Below are 21,408 nucleotides of genomic sequence, written 5' to 3'. Positions count from 1 at the left end.
GTCACTATGGCAAGGATACAGCCTCTTTATGAAACTTTTTTAACTGCCAGATTAATTATGAATTGTGAAAAACAATATTAGTAGCTGTTAGTTATAATTATTGACAACATAATACTTAATAGAGATGGAAAATAGTTTAATGTATGTATTTGAATGTATGTATTTATGTTAACAGTAGTGGAATGTAGAATGTAACTGCGTACATTTAGTATCATACAACAATTAGTTCCGACCAAGCAATTTGATTGGTCGAGAGGCCGAGAGTGCTGATATAGGAGTACAACACATGGATGTATTATAGGTACAACATCACTGGGAATGTTAACTTTTAGCTCAACTGCATGTATCACTCTGCTTCACAGCTTTTCAAAATCCGTTAATTAGTGTAAGAGTGAAAGTGGGATATGTTTCTAGTATGATGTAAGCACAGGTTCAAACAGCTAGTTGGTGGAGTTCACGTAGCTGTCAGTTGGTCAGGTTGAGGGAGGAGAGAGAGAGAGAGAGAGAGGGGGGGGGGGCGAGAAAGAAAGGATGGTAATTTGAAGTGTGTCTCGAGCTGACTGTACATGCACTGGAGCTACTAAAAGTTATGAGGAAGCCCAGGAGGGGGCAGCTGTGACGGACGGGTTTTGGTAAACCGCCGTTCACTGGGAGTAAACCAGCTGTTACAGATGTTGCAAGGATGTGCAGTGAGACAGGGACACACTCGTCTGACATTGTCCACAGCCTGAGAGACACCGACACTCACACACACACACACACACACACACACGCCGTCTGATACGGGACTCGAGGTGACGGAGATCACGGCAGTGAGCGCACTCACACTGCAGCGACGATGAGTCTGATCAAACTAACTCATCTGAATCTCACAGGCCGCCAAAGTGTCTGTGAACAGCCTCTGATTTCACTGAAAACACAGAGATAAATGTTCATGATACTAAGCAGCTGCTCTGTGCATAACATGAAGACCGAGCTAACACAGATTAGCGTGCAGGAAAATGTTTATGCGTTGCTAGGCAACAGCTGTCACGTCCAGCGCTTGCGGACCTATATGTGTCGGCGGAGCCAAAAAATTATTAAACAAACAAACAAATCATAATCTGTTGTCGCTTGTTACTTTTAAGAAAAAAAAGACGCGTGTAGAACTGTTGTAAAAAAGCAATATTACACACGAGGTCGTGTGTTGTGCTGTATATCATCAGGGCTGTGATAATATTCGGCACTCGGCCTGCGGCCTACGACCGAATCAAAGCCGTGATGATAAGGGAACATGCGTGTTTGGCACACATCCTGGGAAGAGTCATTTTTTATTTTTATTTTTCAGTGAAAATGAAATGCAAAAAGTACCATTCACACAAAAATTCTGAATAATATAGCAATATCTGTCTTTATCATTGTAATAGGTTCTCTGCTGCATATCGTGCAGACCTCCAAATATTTGCATACACATTCAGCTGCTCAATTTGTGGGCTATTGGTGAGCCTACCAGCAGATCTGTCTCTGTTGGCTTCTGAGGGTCATGCCAAAAACAATGTCGGTATAAATAACAGCACTTTTATTTTGACAGTCTAAACGTCTAATTTCCGGCATGTCTGTCTCTGTGTGACTTGACACAGCATAATGTATCAATATAAAATAATCTAAAAATAATATTAGTGATCCTCTTGTTCCTGGCAGTTTCCTGAGTCCAAATATGAATGTCATGTAGTGTGTTGAAAAATTAAAAGCAATAAAATAATGTCATATTATTATTATTATTATTATTATTATTATTATTATTATTATTATTATTATTATTATTATTATTAATATATTCATATTAAGTGAGTTAACAGCAGCGGTGAGAGAGGGTCAGAGAGCAAGTGGACTGATTTCTCCTCATTAAGCAGAACTATGAGTGTTATGAGAGGGACCAGAATAGCAGCATCCGTCCCCCGTGCGCCTGGTGGTCAAGGTGACTTTGAGTGTTTGCTGGATGGGAGAAAGTGAGTGTTGGTGAAATATCTGGGGCAGTAGAGAAGGACACAGAACCCCTGGGTGTGTTTCATATCCTGTCAGACATAAGGAGCTATGCAAAACCATTCGCATTAAGTCTGGCCCTGTTTTTTCAGGTGAGGATGAAGGAAAAGCAGATGCCAGTTTTGGAGCTATTTTTTTCAGAGAACATGGTAGAATTGTAAACTTTGTGTATCTGGAGGCGAGCCAGAATGCAGGGCAACATGTCACCAAACACTAGCCACCAGAGAGCTCAGATAGCCACAGTTGACACTCTGTCAATTAGCACTAGTGTTGGTGTGTATGTAGGAAACACGGCCATACTGTCACTGCTGTTGGGAAGCAGATGTGTCACACACACCAGCTTCCCCCCCAAAACACACTCCTTAGAGACACACAGCAATCATGATTCTCCTTCAGAAGACGACCCATGGTGTTTTCTGTCACTGCTCCCCTATTTATAGCTGTCCCTGGACAGAGCTGACTCTGTTGGGCAGGGCAGCAGTTGCAGCGATCCATTCTGGTGCCAGAAGCTCTCAGGTTCCATCTCATAACTGACAGTCATCCGTTTGTGTTGACCAACTCATTTCCAAAACTCCATTACTTGCAGCACAAACACTTAATCAAGATTTTATTAATTTGGTTTAAAGAGATAGTTCAGATTTTTAAAGTGGGACTGTATGGGCTTCTTTCCCACAGTCAGTGTATTACATACAGTAAATTGAATTTGAATATTAAGTTAGCCACCTCAAACAAATGTATAACAGACCCCTTGAAACCTACATCAACATTACTTTTCTTCTGCTGCATTCAGACACCTTCACAAGTATTTCAACCTTTAGATCCAGAGCAAGTTGCTTTGATTTCTTTCGCAATTATGGGGGCAAAGGCAATGAGCCTCTAGGCAAGAAATGAGTCGATTTAGAAAATTATATTTTTGAAAAAGCTAGGGAAACATTTTTTTAAAAAGAAACTATATTTAGGCTATAATACCATAATTATTTATTGCAAGTATATTATTATAATTGCATTATTGATATATTATTATATTTAGAATGATGTTATGGAATTAAAATTATTTTTAGGCATTTTTTTCAAGTCATTTCCGTGTTTGGTTTTCTTTCCTTTTTTAGATTTAAAAATTCCCGAAAACCATATTTATAATGTCATAATTATTAACAATACATTTATATTTATTATGTTACATAATTATAATTATCTAAAACACTTTATTTTATGTCCACCCTATGTTTGATTATGTTTATGACTTTACTTTTTTCCCCAGGTAATTTTTTTGTTCTTTTTTTACCTTTTTTTCCCTCAATTTTTGAGTGATTTCTGTTGACTTCTTTCTACATTTCAAGAAGCAGAAGTCAAGAAGCTGGGGTACTTTTCCATCCAATTTTTTTCATGCCCATTTTTAATTTGCTCATAAAAGAAAAGCCAAAAGTTTGAATAAAATCTTAGAGAGTAGTATTGCAAAAAAAAGTTTACAGGCCCACACTAGGGGGATCTGGAAAAGTTGTCAGTATTCAGTACAATGGAAACAAGTTCAGTAAATCTTTTTGTTGTCTCTGGATGGCTTTTTAACAGCTGATGTCTGCACACAGGACTTTTGCAGAAATCTCCCAAGAGCACACGGCTCAGTTATTAGCTGTTCAAAACTATCTGTTTCTATTGTTAAGTGTGCTTTCTTCATTGAGTGCCCCATGACATTTTTCTGCAGGCCAACCTGCAAGCTAGCGTCGCCCTGGTTAAGATTAGGGGAAGGAGGCACATGGGTAGAAACACATCTCATTCACGTGGGAAGTGAACACCAGACTCCCGCATCAAAGCCCGGGTTTGTTTGACCCATCCACCACCCCTCTGACATCCTCACACTTCTTGTTGTACTTGTTACCAGCAGCATTTCAACCTGATGCTGTCCTGATGCATTTCATGCATACACAGCAGGTGCTGTCTGACTGCCAACCGGTGTATAATTACACTGTGACAGGTTCTGTCTGGCCGCGATCTCACCTGACGCTGTCCAGCGGCGTTTCATCTGCACGCAAAAGATGCTTTTTGGCGTTGCGCTCTTACGTCACTGATCAAGCGGTGCTACTTTAGGAGTTTGGAATGCGAGCAGGCTGAGAAATACAATGTGTTTTTGACTTGTCAAAGCAAAATTGTTGTATGCTAAATCAACGTACTGCTTACAGTGCGTCACTTCAATGCTCTTATTTTTGCATTTGTTTGAAGTTGTCAGGGGAGCTTCCAAGTGAGCAGTCCCTACACAGCCTGACTTTCCCACACTTCTAAGCTAAGTCATTGTAAACCAGGAATAGTCAGGGCAATGCACAATGTAAGTAAACACTAGTGGCAAGATGGCAAATTGCATTGATTACCTAAAAGCCCATGTCATGTTATTACAAGTATCTGCTTTTATCCAAATATCAAGCATGGACCAACTATTAACGATAAGAAGATGTAGAAGATGACATGCAGGACTCCATCTGCTCTTTTCAACCTGCAGAATATGACACGTCCACTGATGTTTGCACTTCAGGTCAAGAAAAAGCTGCTGGTAATAACCTTTTTGGGCTCTAAATAAATGTATTTGTCTGTTTTTGGAAATGCTCCAAACTGGTAAAATTCGGTGAGGGAATGAAGGGAACCTGTTCCAAAGTGGTGGAAAAGGGGGTATCAGGGAGTCCCTAGAACCTTTTGGTCTAAAAATGCCTAATGATAACATGATCGGGCTCACATTTACTTGTTATATCTTTGGGTGTTGGCGGCAGGACATTTGCTCATTAACTCTGAGACGAGAGATTCCTCCATGGCTTGCTTTAATTGACCCTGGTCTTCTCTCCATGTAATGCATTCCTACCTCTGGCAGAACAATGAGACACACTCCCACCTGGAAGACAGTGCACCGCAGCTGAACTAACTAGTCCACAGATGTAGTTTGACAGGCCTGTTGTACCTTGTTAGAGAAGCGGGGACCTACAGGGTCTGCGCAGAGAAAACCTGACATACATGGTGGCTGAAGAGGGACTTTAGGTGGGCTTTAGGCGTAGGAAGACAAGATATGAGGGTGAGATCAGAGATTAAGAGGCAGGTGACGGGAAAGTGGTGAGTGACTACCTATTACCCTTTCCTTAAAAGCTTTTTGAAAGTGTGAGGAAGGCAAACGGTTCAGGGTAGGTGCTCAGAAAGAGGTTGTGTGCTATCTGATCTGAAGATAATATCAAAGAATTTCAGAAACCTTTCCCCCCTTTGCCAAAACCCATCAAACATCCATCCAGAGACATGAAATCTGTACCTCGAAGGAAAAGAGAAGCCCATTCACACTTCATTTCCCTAAATAAAGACAGTCTCTCTTGTCTCCTCTCATAAATAGAGGGAAGAGCATTGTCTCTCTTGCTGTCTGTCTCTCCATCAGTGTAGAACACTACAAATGATGTGTGTTCAAGTCTTTAGAACAGAGGAAATGAAAGTAGAGCAAAGACGATGGGTTCGACCCCCAACAATAGAGGATATGGAAAGCAGATTCACCCTCCTTTTATCCTCCCTGCATAATGAAAGAAGAGCAGACAGGCGATTTCTATCTGGCCTTTTTTTTCTGGGTTACCCTAGAGACGTCTATTCTTTCTGGGAACACAGACTTCCTCTACTCTAAAGGCCACAGGAAGCAAGGAAGAGAAGGCTAACGTTGTTACATGGACCTCTTGTGTGTACTCTTAAAACCACAGAAATGACACAAGCTCAACATGTAAAAGCTGATACATATTCACAAGTACACCATGAACCCAACAGACATTCAATTATATGATCTGAAGATATACTCAGAAATATACAAGTGAGACTATATATGAGGAGACTACATTTTGGCAAATGCATGGACTGTTTATCTGTCGCTTTAACGTGATTGGCAGTCATACTCAGACTACAAACAGACTACAAACAGACGGAAACCGGTATGCTTCCAATACCAAAATTGTATCCCATGGTCTACACGTTCATATACAGCTTTCTTTTTTTTTATAGAAATTAGCTTGTTGCTAACTCTGTCTGTCTGCCTTTTAGTGCCGGCGCGTCAGCTTATTCTCATCTGAATTCGTTGAATACCAGGGCTTTGTCAGTGAGTTCGGTGTCAGACATTGATGATGAAAGCTACCTTTGGTGGCAGCATGATACACTGCTGGGTGGCGTCAGTTTGTAACGTGGCCATATGGCACCTGTTGTGTATGAATGAGACGCCGCCAGTCGGCCTGACAGCACCTTACACGGCAGTATGATATGCAGACGGGTGGTGTCAGTTCATAACAGGGCTGGCATTGAGGGCTTGAGCATTGAGATCAAATTTGGGATGTTTTCTTTTTCGCATTGACATGGGCATAATTGTGTGGATCCAAATATCTTTTCAGAATCAAATCCGGAAAAAAGCGTCCTGTTGGCAAAGTTTTTATAAGTGATCAAACTATATTTGTCCTCCACCTTTCCAGAGCTGGATGCTTGTGATTGGCTGATAATCTATCATTAATAAAAGGCTGGTGAGAGTGTGCTCAAAGTTCACAGCACCATGATGAGTGTTGAGTCATGTCGGTGGGAGAGCAGCTGTGACCTTACAGAGATTCTGAGGACCACTCAGCGCTCCTCCACAGCCCCAAGAAGGTGTGTAACCAAGACAACTCCATCCCACCACTATCTCATTACTACTGCCTATTAATCATTCTGTCCACACTCATGATGCTGAGTGTCTCATTCAGATATTTCAGTGCCGTCTGTCTTTTGAACATGCTGACTTAAAAAGACACCAGAACTCACATAAATAACAAAGGCTACCATATTGTAACCCAGTTCTATCAGCACAGGCAGAGCCCTTACCACAAACATGCTTGTAATTAGAGGAGTCCTACCCAAAGAACTAAATATCTACAGTCGTCAGAGTAAATATTATCATTTTCATCACATCCCAAGTCGTCACATATTGCCATTTTGCAGTGGACTTCCACATCTACATATTACGCTATAGGTATCCTTCTGCGTCTGTTCTTTACGTTCCAGGATGTCATCATAAGCACGTGATTATGTATAGGCAACAACAGCACATGGCAACCAATGCCAGGAAGTAAACAAACACACATGCTGGCACAGAGGGTTAGTATAAAGCAACAAAGTCACTAATGATTACGATTAGGAGGCACAAAGGGATGCTACGAATTCGGAATGAGAATGGGAAGTAAACACCAGGGTACCGTATATAAGTCCGGGCTTTATTGGACCCATTCAGCTCTCTTCCCACCTGCCCTAAAGATGCCCTCCTGGTCCTTATATTATGTTGTTACTGGCAGCATTTCAACCTGACACTGTCCAGCTGTCTACTAGCGTATAATTTAAGCACAACCATTTATGTCTGACCACGTTCTCACCTCCTAATGACAAAGTCAGCTCATATACTATACATATACACTACTATATGATATGTAGCATATACTTGGTTTACGGAGACATATAGTGCCAACATTTTCTCCCTATAACTGGGCTGCAGTATAATAACAGAAGCCACTGCAGAGTGCAGTTTACAGATGGTTGCTGTCGAGTAGACCCAAAATGACAAATCAGCCTTCTGTAGAAGTCTTTTGATGACATCAATTGAAGCTCCCCTTTAGTGGCTACAAGTGCAATTCAGGATTGATTAAATTGGCAATCAAATCATCACAGTGATTAGCTGACCTAAGAGGTGCTCTATGTGCTGCACTAAAAACAGTCTTTAAAACTTTATGTTTCCATGGAAATAGTACACAAAAGACAGCCAGACCTAATTTTGTCTACAGTAAGTCGCTTCACCAACTGTAGAAAATGCAATAATCCTAACTGTAAAAAAGAGAATTTCTTTTTTTATTTACTGATCACATATGTGTTTGAGTCATATTAACCAGTTACTGCAGTGATTTCGTACTGTAGGCATACTTCCATGGAGCTGGACGACTTGCAAGGGACAGATTAAAAATGAATGACTCCTCCCTGCTTTTCCAGCAGCTTTTCTGCCACCAATTTCAGTTCCAAACATCATCTTTTCTTAACCCCAACCAAGTGGTTTTTGAGCCTAAACCTAAACACACTACATCATTGCTGAGAAACATTCAGTTTCAATGTATCAACAAGAAAATTATGTTCAAAGGTAACACAGCTACGATTGACAGAAATGTAAAATGTGAGTTTTTTTTCTGGGCAAGGGGTTGCAGTTGTTATTGCATTGTGTTAAAGTGTTGAGCAGTGTGTGATGCAGACAGAAAACAACAATATACAACACTTATGTAACTTGTGATATTTACATACTCTGTAGATTTACAAGTGTAAGCAGTATGTTCCTTCTGTGGCACTATTACTAATGAAAATAATGGCTAGAAGTATTTCTTTTACTGCTTGGTCTGTTGTGTTACGCAGGTGTACTGCTATTTTATGCTTTTATTCACTATGATTCAAAGAGGTTTTACTGGTGTGGAAACACTAACATCTGCAGTGCCAGAGCAGGATTGAAATAAAAACAAAAAATCTATGTACAATAATTGAGGATCTGCCATAATTTGGTTTATATACACATTGTTGCTGATTGGGGACACCACCGACAAAGGAAATGTACCTCAAAAACCTCAATCTGGAAAACAGCAAAACCTTGCACAGGTTTCTGAGATTGAGCGCCGTCGCTGTTGAATACATCCTGCTGACTCCCAAAATGCTCTGCTGCCCTCTGGTGGACAAAATGAGACAGAACACATTCAGCACTTCAGGTGGAACTGTATTTTATTGTCTGTCAGGTGGGCACATCCTGTGAAACAAACACGTTACTGAGGACACACAGTCTGATAGCTGCTAACAGTCCATACTTCCTTCAACATTCTCATTGGCAAGACACGCAAATTCAAATTCATATAGACAGGGGTACTTAGTGTATATAAAAATGTGCAAGGTTGCATTAGATAGGACAAAGTCCCACAGCAGTGATAAAGGGTACACTGAAGAAAATGCTCCTTTTTCTGTTCCCACCCAAATCAATACATCCACAGTCAGCTACACACAGAGACTGAATACAGGAGGAGAAAACTTTTCTAAGCTTTTTTGTGTTGGAATGTAGGGCTCATTTTACAAACTCACAATAATACACACACTCTCTCTCTCTCTCACACACACACACACACACACACACACACACACACACACACAGAAAGCTAAAGCATTCTTTCCCCTTGAGATAAATATTCTTTGCATATTAAGCCACCATCCCACATTCAGTGGGTTAGTACTATCAGTAACAGTAGTCACACATGAGCTCAGTGAAGTTTTAAAGGGATAGTTCAGACTTTTTTTATTCATCGACACAATATTAAACTGATATTATTGTTTTTAAACAGGTAGCTAAAATATATTAAAATTGCTGACCCCTTCATAGCAGTACACTGTTTATCTTGGAATCCAGTCTGCTTCTCCAAACTGGGGACACGCTGACTGCCATCTGCTGTCTGTAAGACACTGTCTGTGGATAAATACCCCAAACAACCCTGCTTCCAAAAATCTGAACTATCCCTTTAATGTCCCAGAAATAATAAGAAAGTCTTGAAAATATCTCAAAATATCTGCAGATTAATTTTGTTGTTAGCCTCGACAAACCCACAAACACCCGCTGTTGTTCCCACACATTTATCCCAAATAAATACATCCACATTCAGTCACACACACACACACACACACACACACACACACACACACACACACTGACTCTACAAAGGTAAAAGAAGGAGAACTCAATTGTGTTGGAATGTAGGGCTCATTTGTCCAAATCAGACTGATGCACACACACAGCTCTCTCTCTTTCTCCCTCACACACACACACACAGGAAGTCATCTAATGCTGTGCCTCTCCTCTTATTTGATGGCCTGCCAGATGATGATGATGAGGATGGTGAGCACCAGCGACAGCACCATGGCCAGCATGCACATCCTCTTGCGGGACTTCCTCTGCACACAACACAGTATCATGTCAGAGGTTTTACATGAGAGCAGCAGCAGCTGCACGCAGGCTGAGGACAGGACATCATTTTACACTCATTAATTCTCTTAAACCACATGGACCAACAGGGCTGCTGATATTCTACATCAGTGATGCTTAACTTACAGCCCACAGGCCATATCTGACACCTGATTGGGTGCTGGGTGGGCCCCCAACCATTTTCTCATTGACAATAAAAATAAAGTGATTCACACTGGGGATTGTTTTTGTACTTTTAGTATCCATAACGTATAAATCAGCATCAAAATAGAGCTTGTTGATCAAAGAAAGTGCCAGTGGAGGATCCCCCACGCCCCCGACAGAGGCTCTAGCTGAGCCCCCAATGCCCAAAACCCCTAGTAATGTCCTAAAATCCTAGAAATGTCCCAAAATCCTAGAAACATCCTAAAGTCCTACAGATACCCCAAAATCCTTGACACATCCTAAAATCACACAAACAACCTAAAATTCTAGAAATGTCCAAAAGTCTTACAAATGTACTAAAATCTCAGAACCCTCAAAAAATCATGAATATGTCATAAAATCAGAAACATTTTAAATAATAGAAACAACTTAAAAATTATAGAAATGACTTCAAATCAAATAAACAGAGAAATTTCCTAAAATCCTGTAAATGTTCTAAAACCCCCAAAACATTCTAAAATTCTATAAATGACCTCAAATTATATAAACATCATAAAGTCCAAAAAAAGTCCTTAAATCCTAGAAACATCCTAAAATCCAAGAAATGTCCTAAAGTCCTTCAAATGTCTGAAAATCATAGATGCGACCTAAAATACTATAAATGCCCTAAAATCCAGAAATTGTTGTAAAATCAGAAAAATGCCCTAAAATCCTAGTAACATGTATGGGGCTACTGCGACTGGCCCCTGGCCTCATGTCATTTTGAAAAGTGGCCCCCCAAAAAAGCAAGCTGGGTATCCCTGCTCTACATTTTTCTAATGATCACATCATATGAAAAGATCCAAACCAAAATTGTGTTAGTGTGTCTCTAAATTCTTTATGAAGTACCTGCTCTGTCTTCCTACTGAAGACAATATTTTAAAAACTGACCAAAAATGTTTGGTTTATTTTTGAAAAGGAAGAAATAGTGCATTAGTTGAGTACTATTTTCAGCAGTGGATTAATCCACATTTGGTGCTCTAGTGAGAATTTGTGGCAGCAGGCGGGTGTTTGTGGGATTAAATCCAAATAAACAGTGTGTGTGTTGATGCTAATGAAGAAACATGCCATCAAGTGATCCAGTATGGCTCATTAATGTGTTTTTAGCACAGCACAGCACAGGGAAGACATGAGTCTGGGCAGACATGAGGCTATGACAGACACACTGTACTTGTTAGTGGTCAAAAATCATGCTTTGCTATTTTCACAGAGTGTTAGAGGAGGAGGATCGCACACAAAGACAAAGGTTTCATCAAATCCTTTTTTGTAGATTTCAGCAGCACTGTGTTGAATCAAAAGTCATGAATGTGTCTTTATCAGGCACCAAACAAACGTTTAATCCATTTCTAAACAGGCACCCTACTGGTCACATTGATCCCTTCCCTGGTAAGCAGGTCATCATCAGTATCACCTGCTCTGCCACCTGCGCTTCTGCTTCACATCATGGCACCATCTTGTGGTGAAATGAAAACACATCTATCCAGCCAAAAGAACCAAAAATCCATTTCCAATATCGATCCATATGACAAATGATGATTGATTAATCTTTTGATTACCTATTCCTATGATTAGTATTGATTCCATCACTTCAATGGGCTGTAATCAATTCTGTCAGTGAGCTGTCATCTGACTGCTACTTAGTTGATGTGATCAATCTTTCGTTGTGCAGAGAATTGTGGGTAAAAATAACTAGAAAATCATGTTGGCTTTTATACTGCTAAATACGTCCAGATGCAGTAGGACGTCTTGGTATTTTTGGCGTACTGCATTAGGCATACTTTGTACTGGGAGTGGAACACCGTAAATCCTTTTGTTGGCGTGCTGGATAGTGTGGTATAATAGGATCTTGGACTGCAGAGACAGTGCTGTTAAAAAGGAGATGAATGAAACAAACAAGTCTGTGTGCAGTCCTCCTCCTTCAAAGACGAGTTCTAAGACTAGCATCACAAATGGAACGGCTTTCATGTGTTTCTTCATCTAATTTTATGGTATGCAGAATATCAGCAGACTTTCTTTGAAAATAGTGGATTACATATTTTATCAGGACCTGCATCTGCAGCTGACTTTGCAAATGTCTTTCCTTGCAACGCTGCTATATTCCTTTCTCTCTCACCTGGTAATATGCAGCCTTCTGCAGCTGCACGGCTCCTCTGTCGACATGAACCTCAGCACTCTCCACATTGGCCTCGATGCTGTCTGTCAGTCACAACACAGAGAGAGATTCACCGTCAACTAACATGCACTGTCACATCTAAGAATGTTTTCACATGTAGTCCTCTTTAAAAGAGCAAAACCCAGTCCTCTTAAAGTGGACCACAAAGTGGACTAACACAAAAAGGACTCAGTTCTTTAAGTGTTCCCATTGTCGGGTCAACAGAGAGTGTTCAGCTCTGACGGGGTCTCACTCCCCTTTCTGTTCACACTATAGCCTGTATACATCTGCCTCTATCAATCTATCTATAGATAGGGGTCGCAACCCCAAGGTTGGGAACCAGTGTGCAGAAACAGTGGATAGAATACGTATAATTACACTGAGGGGAGAGTTAGTTAATTGCATAAAGTATACTCAGTCATAAAGTACTTTGTGCTCCTGAAGCCTCTCTCTGTCATACTAAAAACTGGAGGAAAACCCTCTTTCTGTGCGTCGTAAACTGTTGTGTTTCGATGTGTTTTTCATTATATCCGGACATGCAGTATCTTCCACAGATCAAACTCCTCCTGGTCCTCCTTCTTACTAGCGGTACCGGCCAACATGGTTCCATCTGTGTGTGGTTTTTTGAGCGTCCCAGTGCAGCAGCATGTGATTTGGGCTGAAATACGACAGCAAAGAGCAAAACGAACCCACAGCTCTTTGTGTTCACAGTGCAGAAATAAAGTGAACTGTACCACAGAACCTGGGGTGGGGCTGTGAGTGTGGTCTGCTTGCTGACTGCCTGGCTGAAGGATCCACTCACTGCTAACCCGAGTTACCCCTGACTTACCAATCATCTCTCCCTGATCGTGGATCATCACAGCCAGGTCCTTGAAGATCTGGTTCACATCCATGATGTTGGCCTGCAGAGGACAGCAGGGGACGGGAGGAGGAGAGTTAACTGGTGAACAGAGCTCCATGGGACAGTATGAGGGGTACAGTTTGTACCTCCAGCTGTTTGATGTTGGTCTCCCTCTCCTTGATGATCTCCAGGTCCTCCTCTGTGATGGCGGGCTCCTCAGTCTGAGTCTGGCTCTGACCCCACTCATCGTCCCTGCACAGTCACACACGTCCAACTTTATCTCACTGTAACATACAGCTCAAAGCAGCATTCAAACAGGCCCGGGTTACAGTCAAAGTTTACGGAGCAATACTCTGGGCAGAAATGTGTCACTAGGAAAGGGATTTGAATGATCTGTATTTGTACAGATAATTTATAATTTATTCATTGAAATTGCTCTACTTGAACATTGCATTGAAAATATGAATCTGAACAGCAAAATTTGAAATTGAATATATTGGTTTGGAACTGGTTCTGAATAAACTTAATACTGGAGGTAAACTGAATTCAGATGCTTTGAAACTAATTTTGATCTCCACTGAGAATTCAGCTCTCTACTTACTTCCACATTCTGATCACATCAGTCAGTTTCTGTTTGCTGAGACACACTTTGGTGGTTAAGGCAGAGCAAGCGAGTGCAGAATCATAGAACTCTTCATGGACTGTGTCAACTGTTTTCGCTCAATGATATCAATCACTGGGAGTTAGAAATTTTGAAAGCCTGAAGTGTTTTCTTTATTCTGCATAACAACTGCAGTTTTATGTCTGGCTTTTCTGGGGAAAAATCCGTTTTGTGCCTGATCCATCGTCATGGTAACCTGAACCCAGCTGGCAAAAAAGTGCTGGCGGGGTAAGAAAAGAAGTGTGGTGAAGTTTTCACAGAGAAATATCTCTAGGATGCAAAACTGCCTTATGTAAAGGCTTCAACTTTGTTCCCACCACTCACTGTGACCCTTTTGAGACATCATAGCTTTTGAGAAGTTTTTTTGTAACTTTGAGACTAAGAACGTTATTTTCTTGTAATAAGATACATAATAAAATTCAAGAGGTGATGCTGCATTTTAAAACACAAAGATTAAACCACAGAGGTCGAATGCCAGCTGTCAGATCCTATCTATTCTGAAAAAAATTGCTAAGGATCCAAATAATAAAAATGAAATTAATTTGAAAGTTTTAAAGTTTTAAAGTTCTACTACAAACAGGTTAAATTACAAAAAAAGGGTGAATTTTTGAAGGTAGCCCACTCCATTATGTCGGTGATTTACACCCTAAAGTTCACAAAAGCCTGGAAATCCCCCTGGTAGACTATCTTGATTTTTTAAAATAAAACCATTTTTCACAGCCCTCTCTTCATATGTGTGTGATTCTATGGACATGATCAACATCTTAAAAACAGTTGATCTAAATAATGATAAATATCTAGTCACAACCTGAACCCAGCTGCCAGAAAAAAAAAAGGTGGCATTGTATGTTTCTGAAAAACAGTGATATCTTAAAATTTGTACGTTATTATGGAGCAGATTCATAGAAAAGTTAGGCATTAGGCACAATAACCACTTGGTTATGATTAGGGAAAGATCATTATTTGAAGGTAAAACATATAAAAAGACTGAAGAAACGTACTTTTCAAATGTGACCAGCTGTTCGCTCACATTGCCTCCGTCTCCCTGTAGACAGGACCAAAGAAGTTTAATCAACATCAGCTCATTGTCCATCATGTATGCAAATATATCAGAAGTCATTCAATAAATCACTGTGTGTCCAATGAGAAAGCTGCTATTCACCAGGACTTTGGATCCAGCGCGAGCTCTGGCCACTGACTCCTTCTCTTTTTCAGCTGCTCTCCGCTGCACCACCTGGAAGTTGTTGAGAGCTGCAGAGAAATCGTTCATCAAACGCTCCTTCTGCAGCTTCTGCTGCCTCTGGAAGCGAAAAAGAAGAAAGCAATACCTTTCATTTCAATGTTTTTGCAGCTAAGTAGTTACATATTACACCTGTAAGTGCAGTGCCATTTACTTGTTTTCAGGTAATTTTCTTGTACATTTTACTAATTTCTTGCAAATCTTTGTTATGTTTTCATTTGTTGCTCATTGTCTTCTTCCCATAATTTTGAAAGAAATCAAGCCTTTAAACTCTTGTCCTTTTTGGCTGCATACGACTCCATTAAGGTGTGTTAGAGGCCATTTAAAACATGTCTAAATATAGTCTATAAATCATAAATAAGAAGACTAAAGCAGCCTGCATATTTGTCTCACTTTTCCATGAGATACATAAATTGTTCAAATGCACAAATAGGTTACAATGTTACAGAGCTTGCTCTATTAATTATCATGCCATAAACTGGCACCTGATTTATGTGGCATTTTAATGCAGGCTGACTCTGGAGAAATGTTGGTCACATGATGATCATGCATCACTGTGAGTTGGCTGTGTGATTCTGCTCTATGGCCATGCATGGTTATTTTATTTTCATTTTTTATGGATTTGATTCACTTTTAAGGTCAGTTGATGGCTTTGTTTGATGCCTGCAAGTTGTACCTCATACTGGGTGCAGCACGTTGTGCCTTCACCTGGAATGAAATGTACTGTGTAAATTAAGTTTTGCTTGCTTGCTCACTTACATACACTTTGTAAATGCCATGGATTGTACAAACTGTATATAAAGATGGACAGCATGACAGCTTCCCCAAGTATAGCTTTTCAATCTGGATCCCCCTGGTGTCTGTCTGCAGTATAGGTCTTAAAACCCACCCCTCCATGTTAGTGAATGGACATAGGCCAAATTAAACACTCAAACCACACGCTAAATACATTTTTCCCAAAAATCATTTCTGTCACTGAAGGTGGTTCTCATCATCCTGATATTTGTTCACATGATTGTTTGTTCACGATGTCACTGGGGCAAGATGGCAGCGGCCGTATCTGGGATATTTTAGCCTCACTCAAGTATAGCGGGGATAAGTGGGAGCATATCATCCATCTTTATATACAGTCTTTGCTACATACTTACAAACGGGAATCTGAATCAATGCTACAGGTTGACGGATATTGTTTTTACATGGCCAATACCGATACAGATTATTAGTAGTAAATGAGATGAATATTTGGAACTGATATGCATTCACAATAAAAAAATAAAAATCTTTCTGTAAATATTCAGAATTTAGAATATAAAAAACTCCAACACAAAACTCAGTTTAAATGCCTTTAGCAAATGTTTGACCAAAACTGACACATTCAACAGCAAGTTCCCAGCATTTTGTTTTAATAAAGTGAAACTTTAAATTTAAAGATGAAGAAATAAAAAATAGCTTTCTGAGGTTTTACAAAGTAAAAGTTCAACTCATGCTGACACTTTCTTTGCACTTTTTGAATAACTAGTTTCACCAGTGATCATTAAAATAAAACGCTGATACAGATTATTGTCAAAATGCCAAGTTTCGGCCCAGATTATTGACCAGGTTGATAATCTGTCAACCCCCAATCAATACATTACAATAATCATAACATCTTATATAAAATTATAAGTGATGACTGGTAGAGAAGTTTTGTTGGGTGGGCAGCATTAGCTGTTGAATTTGCACGGACTACTTCACAGTGTCATGGAGAACCTGACACCATATTTTGCAAAAAAGCTTCAAACTACAGTTTCGTACACTTTCATGTATCAGTTCGAAGGTACCAATACAGTGAAAAGTCAGTCCACCCTTCACTGCTATTATCAACATATTGTTAACTTTACATGATTGTATGTATTGATTTATAACCATTTTAGCTCATCTAACAGTGGCTCAAACAAACAGTTCACACAGTGGTGCAACCCATTTTCTAACAAAGAAGTACAGGCAGCACATGACTCTGGTGTTGCCCTCGTTGATTCTCATCATTTTAATTATTTCAGTCTTTAATCAGTCAAAATGACCATCAGTCTGTGGATCCAGCTTTGAAGACCTCACCTCTGATTGCCATTTTTCATTATTTCTTCACATTATATGGACTAAATAATAAACCAGTTAATAAATAAAAAAACTGTCAGATCCATTGTTAATGAAAATAAAGACAGCATTGGTTTGTAACTGCAACGCATATCAGACTAACTTGAGGCACTTCAAAGACAGAGATTGATTTCTAAGCATGAAATAGTCCAGCCCACTTCACGTGACTGAAACATGTCAGTAAATCAGCATAATTCTCTCCACATTCCTTTAATGATGGCTCACATGATTTGTCCATCATCTTTCCATAATTGATAAATAAAGCACACAAGTTTTGCACGCCAAAGCTGATGTGCTTCAGTGCCTCAGTAGAATCTTTTTTTTCAGGAACTAGTTACAAGAAGTTTGAGAGACAGTAGATAGATGACATGGTTATTTTGCTGTACTAGCTAAATAACCATATAATGTAATGGTAGATTTCATTACAATCCCATGACGGCATTTAGACATTTTTTTTTTAAATCATGATATTGTGAAATTTGATAAAATTATGAAAATTTATGTCATGGGCTGCTTACATGTGTTACTACTACTGTGTAAACTGACAACTGAGCCATACTGCCTGCACAGCTACATGAATTAGTGAAGTATCAGCTTTTAATTGTGAAAAATACAATAGTCAAAGCTCTGCAGTACCAACGCGGAACATCTGTGAGTTGCAGCAGTTCAGCAAGGTAGCTGTCACACGCGGCTCACGCATGCAGTCTTGCCTGGGCGTAATGTTGGCAGGTCTGGAAGTCAGAACTGTTCTTTGTGTTTGCTGTGTTAACAGTGATGTCTGTTAGATTTGGTTAAGTCAATATAAAATCATCCACATTTGCTCATTGCATCTTAATTTTCTTACCCTCAGGTGTGCAAAAATCACAGGTTTTACACTTCTTTTTAAAATACAAAAATGTAAGATTATCGCCTATCAGTATCGGTTGAAAATGAATTGTTGTGCATCCCTTATAAATATACAACACTTTTTGCTATCATTTATGGCAGCAGGTTTCAATAGCAGGTGGGATGCAAAGTGGAGAAGAGATGGAGAGTGTAGAGTTAACATCAGCTGCACTGCACATCACAGTGCCTGAAATCCTTACCAGTAAGAGCACGTGTGTGACAGCTGATGTAGAACAAAGGATCAGATTGGGCTCTATAAGCTCGATACTGCAAATCCCAGTTGGTTAAAACATACCTTGATTGACCCTGATGCTGGTCTTTATGAGCCAATCAGGAAATCCCTATTTCTGACAGGTTTGTAATGACAGATGTATTGCCTCCCAAACACCAATCTGACAATGGAGGATGTTTACCATTGTTTATTTTAGCTCTATGGCCCTCTGAGTCAGTAAACACTACCTTACTATGACTCTACTGAAGGGAAATGTTAATGCTCCAGCATACACTGATATGTTCATTTAAAATATGATAAATCTGAATATAAAGTTTGACTGATACATTATGACAGCATCTGCAGACTGACCTGTTCAGATGGAGACAGTGGTGGGGGCAGAGAGCCCAGCTCCTTCATGTGTCTGTTGGTTTCTTTGGCCAGCTGGTTGGTGTAGTGCTGGAGCTGCTGGCTGCAGGGGAACACACACTGCTGAGACCTCTCTAAGAAGGTTTCACTGGTCACACACTTGCTCAAATATTTTGCGAGTCTAGTTTTTTCACAGCCAAGCCAGTACTTACAGTCTCTCCTGGAGTTCTGAGGTTTCCTGTCTCGTCCCGAGCTGGTAGAGGAGATTTTTGATCTGACCGGCTGTGGAGAAAAGGAACGACATCAGGAAACATGCAGATCTTATGAGGAAGTCATTCATGTACAGAAGTGTTTGCTGGTAATGTGCTCATGAAGAGGCTGTTTTCTGCTCTGTGTGTATGTGACTCACAGTTTTGGCTGATCTTCTGGATGTTGGAGCTGCATGTCCGGATCAGGCTGTTGAAGTCCCCTGACTGGGACCAGCCGCTGTCTGCGCTCATGTAGGACATCCTATCTGTAGAACCACTAGCTCGTCACACACACAACCTAAACAAGAAGACAGTCACAGCAAATTATTTCTCTAATTCAGTGAATTGAGTTTTGTTCCTTTATAACCTAAGTAAACTGTCTTGATTTCTTTTAAAAACATGGGCAGAAGGCAAGAAGCCATTTAAGAAATGGCCCCAAAATTTGAAAGACATTAGAACAACAGAACAGAAAATACAAACAAACAAGAAAATTACCTGAAAAAAGTGCTAAAATTAATTCAAATTAAATGACATGCAGACACACACACACACGCACACACACACACACACACATAATATAATTGTCAATATAGTTTTCATAACACATTTTCCCTTTTTGAAAGCAAAATTTCAGTTAATTTTCTTGTCACCTTTTACTAATTTATAACAACTGGGGGGTATTTCTTAATTTGTACATCACAAAGCAGATTTTGCCAATAATTAAGTTAGGAGATCTGCAAGTTCTGTCTACTTAAATACAAATATGACTGATTAGTTTGCAACCGTCAGAATACAGATAGATGGCAGAGTAAACTTGGTTTACTAAAATTGCTAAACTTGGAAAGATTAATTTAACTTGTCATATTTAAGCTGCAACAACTTAACAGAATTAAGTAAATATAACAACGTTTTAAGTAAGTAACCATTAGATAGAATTTAAATGCAAATTAAGACAAATGGTTATATTCATTTACATTTTTCAAGGCAATCGGTTTCCAAGAATATTTTTTAAGTAAAATTATCTTGTCATTAGCTTTATACCTTTTTCCCCTGAACACTTTTCCACAGCTTAAAAAAATTCTACTCATTTCTTGTATTTTGTGGGACATTTCTTACAAAGTTGCTGATTGCTTTTTTTTAATTTTTTTTTTTTTTTTTAGGATTAAATCCATTTGCTCCAGGTTCAAAGGTTTAAATACTTGTGAAAGGTAGCACAGTAAGTGGTCCAGGTTTGAAAGGGTTACATGTAACATTTAGCATCTCGAATATGTAAAGTCATAATCCTGTTTTCATCCATGAGATGACGGAGTGAGAGCTAAAATTACAGCGGCATGTGTCACTGCGCTTTTCTCCGCTGCCTCCTCATCACTGTACTGCACAGCTGTGTGTTTTCGACCTCTGTGATGGTTTGGCTTGAGAGAAAGATGTAAAGCTATATGTGTGTGTGTGTGTGTGTGTGTGTGTTTTGTTATTTTCCAGAGGCAGGCAGCTCACTGCATTGACGAGCGAGAAAAACAGAGCGCGAGCCAAACCCGAGTCATCACGTGGATTAACCTCGTAACACATAATTCTGGAAAGAAAATAAACCAACCAGCTATGCGGAATATATCACACTAACACAGCACTAAAACCGTCTTTCGCTGCTTACTTCGTCCCAAAAAGCTACAGTAACGTAGCTAACACGTTCAAAGTGTCATAGGATAAAGCTCGTATCGTCAGCGGTAATAACAGGTCGCGGTGTGTGTCGTCAGTCAGCCTCAGCCTGGATATTAGTGTTAAATACAGCCTGCAGCGGGTTAAACTGCCGTCTGCCAGTTAATATAAATGTTATTAATGTTCACAGGCAACTTCTTACTTTGTGTTGAAGATGACGCCGGCTGCGCTTTTGGCTCCTTACGCTCCTGATTAATGTTTCTATATCAGAATTAGCAAACCCAGCCCGTCTGTGACGTCACACGTTCACGGCCCTAATCCGACGTAAAGTGATGCTGCGTTCACTGTCTGGACAGAAGATACAAATTGTTGTTTTTTTCCTGTTTTATGTTTTTTTATTTATATTTTATAATAGCCTGATAATAATACTTATTATTATTATTATTATTATTATTACTAGTAGTAGTTTCATCCTTTTTTCACTCATAATAATAACAACAATAATAATAATAACAATAATGTCCGATCTAAACCCAACCCACCCACCCCCAAAAACCTTTTAATTAAATTTTCTTTTCTTTTTTTTTTTTTTTTAAAATGACCATATTTATTTATTAATAAGGAAAACTTAAATATTTTTTACTCACCTCGTCCTTGTGTGTCTGTACCCCTCTCTATGCATTAACAGGGGGAAACTATTCACGGGGGCTTCAGCACAACATACAAGCTAAATTTTAAAATCTGTCAAATCTTATAAAAACATGGTACTTCCCACTGGTAGTTTTGAAAATCTACAATAACC

At 39.6% G+C, this 21,408-nt stretch overlaps 1 protein-coding gene across 1 annotated transcript; it reads right to left on the bottom strand.

Moving 5' to 3' along the window:
• Positions 1-8,769: 8,769 nt before the first annotated feature.
• Positions 8,770-20,963, bottom strand: stx12l (syntaxin 12, like). Its single transcript, XM_042490212.2, has 10 exons — positions 20,809-20,963; positions 19,115-19,251; positions 18,918-18,987; positions 18,709-18,808; positions 15,030-15,167; positions 14,869-14,912; positions 13,353-13,458; positions 13,195-13,267; positions 12,327-12,409; positions 8,770-9,999 (listed from the first exon to the last, which is right to left on the bottom strand). Exons 2-10 carry the CDS (start codon positions 19,212-19,214, stop codon positions 9,907-9,909), a joined length of 807 nt encoding a protein of 268 aa, XP_042346146.1. The 5' UTR covers positions 19,215-19,251; positions 20,809-20,963; the 3' UTR covers positions 8,770-9,906.
• Positions 20,964-21,408: the final 445 nt, after the last annotated feature.

Source organism: Plectropomus leopardus, chromosome 11 (assembly GCF_026936395.1).
Source record: "Plectropomus leopardus strain MGB_pleo_1.0 chromosome 11, ASM2693639v1, whole genome shotgun sequence".
Classification (NCBI taxonomy): Eukaryota; Metazoa; Chordata; class Actinopteri; order Perciformes; family Serranidae; genus Plectropomus; species Plectropomus leopardus.
Note: the sequence above shows the minus strand (reverse complement) of the source record. Positions and strands in the feature narration are given on the sequence as shown.

Coding starts and splice junctions, on each gene's coding strand:
- stx12l (XM_042490212.2), bottom strand. CDS start 19,214: ATGTCCTACATGAGCGCAGACAGCGGCTGGTCCCAGTCAGGGGACTTC. Junction 15,168..18,708: donor CACTGTCTCCATCTGAACAG/GTCAGTCTGCAG, acceptor TTTCGCTTCCAG/AGGCAGCAGAAGCTGCAGAA. Junction 12,410..13,194: donor CGATCAGGGAGAGATGATTG/GTAAGTCAGGGG, acceptor TGTGACTGACAG/ACAGCATCGAGGCCAATGTG.